Source organism: Calidris pugnax, unplaced genomic scaffold (assembly GCF_001431845.1).
Source record: "Calidris pugnax isolate Ruff unplaced genomic scaffold, ASM143184v1 scaffold56, whole genome shotgun sequence".
Taxonomy (NCBI): domain Eukaryota; kingdom Metazoa; phylum Chordata; class Aves; order Charadriiformes; family Scolopacidae; genus Calidris; species Calidris pugnax.
This window is the reverse complement of record NW_015090839.1, coordinates 15,125,393-15,134,175: the sequence shown is the minus strand read 5'-3', so window position 1 is coordinate 15,134,175 and position 8,783 is coordinate 15,125,393. Positions and strand designations below refer to the sequence as shown.

The 8,783-nt window shown below is 44.2% G+C and overlaps 1 protein-coding gene across 2 annotated transcripts in view; it reads left to right on the top strand.

Annotated features, from left to right (window-relative positions):
• The window catches only part of BMF (Bcl2 modifying factor), a 16,900-nt gene extending 8,871 nt beyond the window's left edge, over positions 1 to 8,029 (top strand). For both annotated transcript variants that reach the window (XM_014942041.1, XM_014942040.1), the window contains exon 3: positions 6,085 to 8,029. In XM_014942041.1, coding sequence (XP_014797527.1) covers positions 6,085 to 6,186 — 102 coding nt within the window. In that variant the 3' untranslated portion in view covers positions 6,187 to 8,029. The remainder of the gene's footprint in view (positions 1 to 6,084) is intronic.
• Positions 8,030 to 8,783: the final 754 nt, after the last annotated feature.

Genomic DNA, 8,783 nt, shown 5'->3' with positions numbered 1-8,783 from the left:
CCCGCCCCCACCGCCAGCCCTTACCCTCCCCAAAAAAATATTTTCCTGCAAAAGCTTGCAAAATGGTATTTTAATCAAAAACCCCGAGGTACGCTTTAATCACTAGGGGGTGTCTCCCATGCAGTTTCGGGAGCACCTCCCTTCTTCTTCTGGTGGGGAGGGAGTCGGTGCGAAGTAAAGGCCGGTGCGTCCCACGGCCTGTGTGGGTTTGGTGATAAACAGGGTAAAGCTGTGACACAGCTCTGTTGGGTCACACTTGGGGTCTCAGTGACTAGCTCTGCCTCCGGCTGTGGCTGTAAGAGGAGGTGGAGGTCTTCTCCTGGGCGCCGAGGAGGTCTGGTGTCATGGTTTGGGCCAGACTGGCCATGGAAACTGCACCTCTTCCTGCGGCCTTGTCCCCGCTTCCAGCATGGGGGCAAATCCCCCCCCCGACCGGAGCCTGTGCTGCAGGTAGAGAGCAGCAGTATCAGGTGCAGCTCTATGGAAATGCAAGAAAGACCCTTATTTACTGTATTTACAAAAAATAAGCCGATGTGCCCCCCGGGGGTGCAGGAGGGGAAGGCTGGGGGCCTGGGAACGCGCTGGCCGGTGGTTGCCCTTCCCAGGTTGCCGTCAGCTGGCTGTTGCCATGGCGTCTGTCTGCTTCCCCTTCCTGCCCGCTCTGGAGAGGAAGGCGCGAGTGGCTGCGTGTTTGTTTTTGAGCTACAAGAAAGTTGAGAAAGGGCTCACCTGCGCAGCTGTGCCTGCAGCAGGTTTGGGGCAGTGAACGTTGCCGTCTGCTGCTCGGACCTGGGCCACCCCCCTCGCTCAGGCTGGGCAGCCCATAAATGGGTTTTGGGGGTTTCCTGTGCCCCACACCCCTCCTGCTGTGCCCACTCCTGTGTATCCTCTCTCCATAAATACACATGTTGCTTATCTTGCCTGGCAAAGCCTGACGGAGGCTTTGAGAAAGGAAGCATTAAAATGATGCCTCCTTCTACCACAAGTTTAGTCCCACTTAGTCTGCAAGCCAGAAGGATGCAGAACCCCAAGGAAGATCCTCGTCCTCATCTGTGTGTCACCATGAGAAATCGTGCTGCTAAGCTCCTCTTTCGTTTTTTCTCTGTTACTATCTCCTTTTTTTCCCTGCTGCTTTTACACATGCATTATTCTTTGGTCATTAGGAATCACAGCTGGAAAGATTTGTATTTGACTTCCATTGGCCTGCATTTCTCTCTCCAGCGGGGGACACCTTCTGTAACCTCTGTTGCCTTGGGGACTGTGACTTTCTAGTCTTTCTAAGCTAAAGCATATTTTGTGGTAGCACAATATGCCTCCAGCCACCTGGCAGCCAAAACAGCCTTCAGCGATGAGTCAGCAACTGCTCCCGGTGTGCAAGTATTTTTGTTTTCAGTGAATAAATAAAAACCCAACAACTTATTGCTAATACTTGCATTAGTCATTAAAGGAAGAATGATGTTTTTATGTACACATATGCCATTATTCTTCGTTTGCTATAATAGTGCCATTTATGGCTGTATTTTAATCCCTGTAGTTAAGATGGGATCAAAACTTGACCCTTAACCATCTGGAAGCCATGAAGCAAAGTCAAAAGTTGCCCATGAGATAAAGAGGGTAGACAGGTGTACCCTTTGGTATATGCGATAGGAATGTATCAGACCCACATATGACATGTGATGAACACATTCTTTATTTTTTTAGGGACAGATATTGATGGCACACATGTATTAGATGGAAAAGTGATTCCTATTCATCTGTTAAAAATTTGTGCTCAAGGATTCAAGGAACTGTGTCAGAGGAACAGCATTTTATTTAAGATGTATTACCTGTACTGATCTTCCCTTAGTCACCCCATGCAAGGGCTTGGTAGAAGTGAAAAGCTTTTGACATCTGAGGTGCTCTTTGACAAATACATAGCTGTATACTTACAGTGTGAAACATGCATTAGGAATATTATGGGGAGGGAATAAACATTGGGTCAATCCTGTCGTCCTTTCATTTGCTTCCAGTAAAAGTCTTGCTGTTTTTTTGGCATTTGTTTACCAGTATTCTGGCTTTTAGTTCAGTACAGTTCATGGAATAGGCTTCACTAATGTACTGTTGCTGCAGAGGACAGTTTTCCTGTAAAATGGCCTTTCCTTGTGACTCATTGAAGCATGCTAACGCCTCAGACAGACAGTCTCTTAAGGATATCCCCTTTAAAAAGCAGCAGCTGCAATAGGAAATGGTTTTATGTGTTTCCAGCTTTATGTTGACTTACTGTATTCACAAGTCTAGTCTTATTTAGTTACAGTTAGTGTAGAGGGCAAAAGAGGCTTCTTGCCATCTTGGGAAAAGAGCTTCAAAATGTTAATTGTGTTGCTACCGCATGGAGGTGGCAAAGTGCTCATCCTTGATACTTTTGTGCAGTAGCGACTCTGAGGATTGCATTGTTTTGGTGAAGGACAAATGGGCATAGTGAAGCTTAGGAAAGTTACAAACCTGTGCCGCAGTAGTTATGAGCCTTAGAAGACTGTAAGAATTTACTTGAAATGTGTCACGTCTTAAAAAATTTTATGCCCACTCACCTGGGTTTTCTGTCCTTCCTGGCAGCTAAATTATACCACACCAAAAAATCCTCAGTCATGAAATATTTGAGTATTTTGGTCTCGGCAGAGGCGTATCTAGGGAAAACCTACTGAAACTTGTGAAAAGGACATTTTTTAGGCTGGGACAGTCCTTTCCATAAATTGTTTACTGCAAAGCATATCTGCCATTTCCATTCTGTGGCTCTTGTCCCATGGTGAATTAGTATCCCAGAAAGTGGATCAGGCCAGAAATTAAGCCATAACTCTGCAAACCCCGTTAGCTAGGCTTGCCTTGAAGGAGCCAGTCAGCTTGCTCCTCTTTTCAGGTCCTCTTTCTGTTGTGCTGGCACAAACATTAGCTTGTCTACCTGATGCCATGGATCAGATAGGTTAGGATGACCTGATCAATACTAAAGGCAACTTCTTTGCCAGATTAGTTCTGGCCTTGATCATTGTTTTGCTCTAGTTCACTTTCCTGCAGTAGTGTGAGGAGAGGACAGTATGAGCGGGCTGCTTCAGTACACAAGCCAGGGAATGTGTGTGTGGGACTACACCACTGTGGAAGGAAATGCTGGCTGAATACGGACCCAGGGAAATGCAAGTCCTAGGTCTAGGAATAAAACCTGGAAAGCTGCCCTCAGCCTAGTGCTCTATTTTTTCAATTCGAAACAAAATTAATGGTGTTAATGTCCTTCATAAAGTGATTTGAGATCTTATGCTTCTTATAACGAGAGGATACAAGGGTAAAATAATTCCTATTCTCTTCTTGCATGGAAATCTCCTTGGGTGTCTCAGGCAAATGTCTCAGTGGGAAACATTTTTAACTGGAGGACAAAAATGCTGTACCAAAAATGTGGCTTCAATAGGCAGTGAAATAAACACAATAGAATATAAACAAAAAACAGTGTTAGAGTTTTTCGTAGTATTTGTGATACCACATCCCACTGGTTCTCTTGCAGGTGTGTAGCCCTTCTGAAGGTAGAACTCTAAACCTCTTATTTACCAAATAAAACCAAACCTCAATAGCTTCCGCAAAAAGCTTCCTCCCACTTCAAAACAGAGGGGAGGAGGATGAGCTTGATCCTTCCACTGTTTTTCCCTGAATGTGGCCTTCTTTAATCATCACTGCAAAGAACAAGTAATCCTTTTCTTCTGAGGTGACATGTAAAACTTAAGGAGGTGGCAGAATATTTAGAAACCTGTTATGGTGTTTGAGAAGTGTAAAGCAGCCTCCTGCATGAAGCAGGACACTAATACAGGGATTCTTACATGTGTTTGTCCTCCTGACAGTGTGGAATAGTTGAAATTGCACATGCCAGATCAGCACACCTCCTCTTGTCTGCTCCAAAATTAACCTGCTTGATAAAATTTCATGCAAGTTTCCATTAAAGAGGGTCCACCTGTGAAGCTGAGATATATTTCAAGTTTAGGATTTTGATACCAATTTTTAAACATCCTTTTGCATTTCCCATACTAAGTTTTTATAAGACATTTCTTTACCCTCTTGACTGCCAGTAGAATAAAATAATCTGCCAAAGCAGATTGTCTTCTGAGCATTTATAGTTTGTCCACCATGCTCTCCTAGCATAGTTCCCTACTTGTGAAACTGCAGAAGGTGGCATTGTGCTCACATGCCACTTCATTGACATGCTATCTGAAGGTCTCTGTGTAAAGAGCAGTCCACTTAAGCTGTAATAGCTTGATAAAAACACGGACATTGTGGTTCCACACACGTTTGATCAGCAAAGACAAGCCTGGTCAAACTGAGAGGCGAATAACAAAACAAAAAGCATCTTGCTTTTTGAGACCAAGTTATGTGCTTGTAACCCAGCCCTAGGGGATAGTTTATAAAAGATTGTTTTCACCTGTAAACCTAGCAGTGCCTGGATCAGTATGGGCTGAACCCAGGGCTAGTTACTTTGAAATAAATGATACAAGGCTCTAGAGTCACTGGCTGTGGGTTATGCTCCAAACACAATGGTGTTGAAATGTGTGATGGGATCTATGTGAACTTTTCTAAATCCAGGAGACGACTGTTAAGTCTTGAGGGTAAGATGAACGACCCACTGCTCAGATGCGAGATGAATGCAGGTTTTCTGAAGCATGTTTTGTGTGTACTTGTGATTCAAATGGCACAAATCTACTCATGATGAAATATAAACGTAATTTAATGACTGTCTGGGAGGGCTTTGAAGAGCTGTCTAATGATACATCTCCAATACACCAACTCTGGTTGCAACTCTCTCTTATTTGTGATTATGTAAAGAATGCCTTGCAACCGTGTTGTTCTGCCCTGTTGGGCTAATCTGAGTTGAAACATCTTGTTCATATAATGTGCTTCAGTGCTCTTTTATGAACTCCTGTGTACTGAGGCAAAGTTGTTGGAAGCCAGTCTTCTGTTTCCTCGTCTGCTGGGGATTGGGGGGAGGCAGGGGGGGATTGGGGCTGGTTTGTTTTGTTTTCCAGAAATGATCAGTCCTGCTTAGCAAATATGGAATTCTGGATGAGAAAACAAAGACTGACTTCTAATAGAGGGTCGGTTATTGAGGTGAAATAGTATCCCAGGCTGGGCAATGTAAAGAGAAACCCACCTGTTTGTATGAGATGCCATTAAAGTGCGGGAAGGTGGGGGTATAATCGGAGCCACTTTTGCAGGGGTGATTACATATAACAAAAGAAGGAACAGTGTCCCTGCCCCAAAGCTGCATTATGTAGTCTGGTGTCCCCCTGAAACTCAACTCCCATGTTTCTTCCTTGACAATGGGACCTGAAATAACCTCTTGGTTTTGGTTTTTTGTGTGTTTTCAAGTATGTTCTTGCTTAAGGTTTAATTGGCTCCAGTCAGTAGGAAAGGGCTCCAAGGCTGATTATTTATGGCTTACTGTCAAAAGTGGCTATAAAAAGGGCAGTATTATCTTGGAGATGCTGGGAAGGAAAATGTGGTGGGGGGAGGGTGGGGGAGTGTGTGTGTGCACGAATGTGTTTTCTTGTACTAGATGAAATCAGAGTTTTGCTGTCTCAGCAGTGTGGTTTAAATTGAAGATTAACCCTTTGACCTTCACGGTGTCAAATCACTTACAGATGGATCACCAGTTATATTTTTTTCTTTTTTTTTACTTTTGGGGTGAAGGGGGGCCTTTTTTTTTAAAAAAAAAAAAAAAAGGTTGTTTGTTCATGCAGCTGGGGCTTTTGAAAGGCTCAGAAGCCAATCTGATTAAAAACAGCACTTGGCTAAACTCTGCAAAATCCTACAAGCAAAAAAAAAAGTTTAATCCTCTTGTGCACAATGCATAAAGGGTCTGCTCTTTTCTTTTTGTAATGTTAGAGCTACAATTATTTCTGGAGAACTTATCATTTCCCTCTCTCCCCTCATCCCTTGCTGCACCCCCTTGTTATGCTGATGGGATTAAAGTATCTGCTCTTGAAAAGTGTAACTGAGTTGTTATTGGAAAAGAGAAGTGGTATGTTGCAATTTTAGAAATATAAATAACCTTGCTTCAACTGTTCTCCTCTACAGCATCAGCAGAACAGAAATCAAGTGTGGTGGCAGCTTTTTCTCTTCCTACACAACTTGGCCTTAAACGCGGAGGCGAACAGGAACCACACTGGGCAGAGGTGAGCTTCACCCGCCTGTTTCAGGCCGCATCCAGTCTGCAGGGAGCACTGAACAAACACTGGTTCGGGGGCGAGACATTGCACACCGCCGGCCGGATGTGAGGACTCTGAATTTCTGTTACTCGTCTTCAAGTTTGGGGGTTTTTACGGACTCTTCTTTGCCGCTGCCTGCCTCATGAGGCAGGGAGCTCTTGTCCAACACTGTCGAAGGAAAGCCAGAATGTGGGTGTGTTTGGTAAAGCTTGCTGCTGGTTTCCCGTGCCGGTGACCTCTGTGCAAGGGAGGCAGGTATTAAACTAACGCCTTCCTCTGCCCTGTGTGTAAGTCAGTGGTAGAGTGCAGCAGTGTCATTTTGGCTGCTCCTTAAAAAGGATGTCTGGGACTGATGAGTCTAAACATATTTGGGTATCTTCCAGAGCAGAGATGCTTGATTCCTCCAGAAAGAAAGTTCTTAGCAATGAAAACATTCAAGTAGCTTATATCCATCAGGTTACTTGTTTTCTGCATGGGTTACTGTTTATTTCCTTGCACCCTGTGTGAGAGAAAATCACAAAGAAATCTGATCTCTGCAATCTTTCCATTGGGCACCAGTTGCAGCTCTCTCACGTGAAGTTGCTCTTTGTCATTGCCATCAATAGACAAAATCATTTCAGCAGAACAGTCTTAAAATTAAACCTCCTTGGGGTTGCTGGTGGCTATTCATTTCTGCCACTGTTTGCTTCCAGTTCAGTGTTCACAGTGCCCGTGAGCCAGCATGAAGCCAAAAACCATGGAATAAGACACATGCGTCATTCTTCTAGAATGCTAATGTATATGTTTTTATTAGTTTTGTGATGGGTGTTTATTTTGTTTTGTTTTTCTCTTACTATAATGTGGTTGGTCAGGAAGGCTTAGGTCCCAGGCATCCGATAGCTTTGCTTCAGGATTTGACAGGGAAATTAATTAGCAACTAGTCTGACACGTACACTGTACAAGCAGTCAGTCCGTTACTCTAGTGTGTAATGTTTGGAGGCTGCTGTAAGTATATATTGACTAGCAGCAGTAATATTACTTCAAGGGAGATCTTCTAACAGTTCCCAGTTTGTATGCACTCAGAAGTTTGTCCATATGACTGACCCTACTGGACCAGCACAGGGGAATTACCCTACCAAAAGGAAGTAGCCTTAAATATCGATGGCTACTTCTCTGTAGCCTTAAATATCGTTAGTTCGCAAACCCAGTGACAACTAGGGTAAAACACGAACAGAAAAGCAATACAGACTTTATTTTCTTCAGACCATTTCCCTATTGCCATTGCACCTTGTTCTATCAGCCAGCGTGAGGAAGAGCTGTCCAGAGAATTGCTCTTCAGTCCTGTTACAAACACTGACTTCAGGTGTTGAGGAGTTTGGAGTTATTCTGCTCTTGGTCCACTTTGAAAAATAAGCATTACTGTACAGGAAGAGTAGTTTACTTGCACATACGCTTTCTTCTCCACCCTTCTCTGCATATCCTTCTCTAATTCGTGCTTTCTCTGGTATTTGTATAATCTCATCATTGCACTGTAGTGTCTGGTAACAATTTGCTCAACACAGTTAAATTTGGACTTTCTCCCTCTCTCCCAGCCCTATTCTCTTGATTTGCACCCTGCCCTACTGTGACAAAATGTGCTTTAGCTCCCTGAAAGAGGTCCCCAAGCCTTTTTCACTTTCATATATTCACAGTCACTCTCTTTCAACATAAGGAGAGTTTATATGAGAAAAGCCTTTCTTCCTCCTCTTATGTTATTTTCCTAGCTAGAGCTAGAGTAATATGTTTGTCCATGATGGTTAATAATTCATATAAATGAATCTCAAGTAATATTTTGGGGGGTGGGTTTTATGGAGAGGGAGGGTGGGAGGGTTTTTTTAAGAGGGGGGATTGTTTGGGTTTTGTGTTGTTTCTTTAAGCATGTGCACTACAGAGTTACCCAGAGGGATACCAGTGGTGGGTGCTGCTGGCTGTGCTGCAGGAGTTCGGGAAGCCTCTCTCTGCCCATGTGGACAGAGGTGATGCATTCCATGCCTTGCTCTGCACGGTCTGCTTGGAGCACGCCCTGGTCATTGGAGGATGAAGACTTAAATGGGGGGAGGAGGGAAACCTGAGGGGTAGTGCAAGCAAAGAGTGAACTGAGGACCCCTGAGAAGCTGGATGTTAAGGAGAAGACTCTTAATTAAGAAGCTCTTAAAAGAGGCAGGAGTGGAAGTGCGGAGGCTCAGGAAGCAACGCAGCAATGCTGCCTGCCCGCACGGTGTGCGCTAGGATGTGACTCTTGCATTTTCCCACCATCAGGAACATTCAAAGCTACATCATAACATCCCTGCAAACTACAAAAACTTCAGCAAGTGCATCTGACACTTAAAAACCATCATGGACTTTCCCCTTCCCCTCTGCCTTGACTTGACTGCCAAGTGGGCCAATAAGGCCTGTTCTCTGGATGCGTAAGCTGGAAAGATAGGTCTGGTACTGGTGCTTTCTGGTGTTTCCACCCAACCAGTTTTACCAGCCAGGGTAAGACTCTTCTTAACATGGAGAAACAAGTACCTGAAACCGTTCCTCAGACAGGCTGCCTGCCTCAATAGA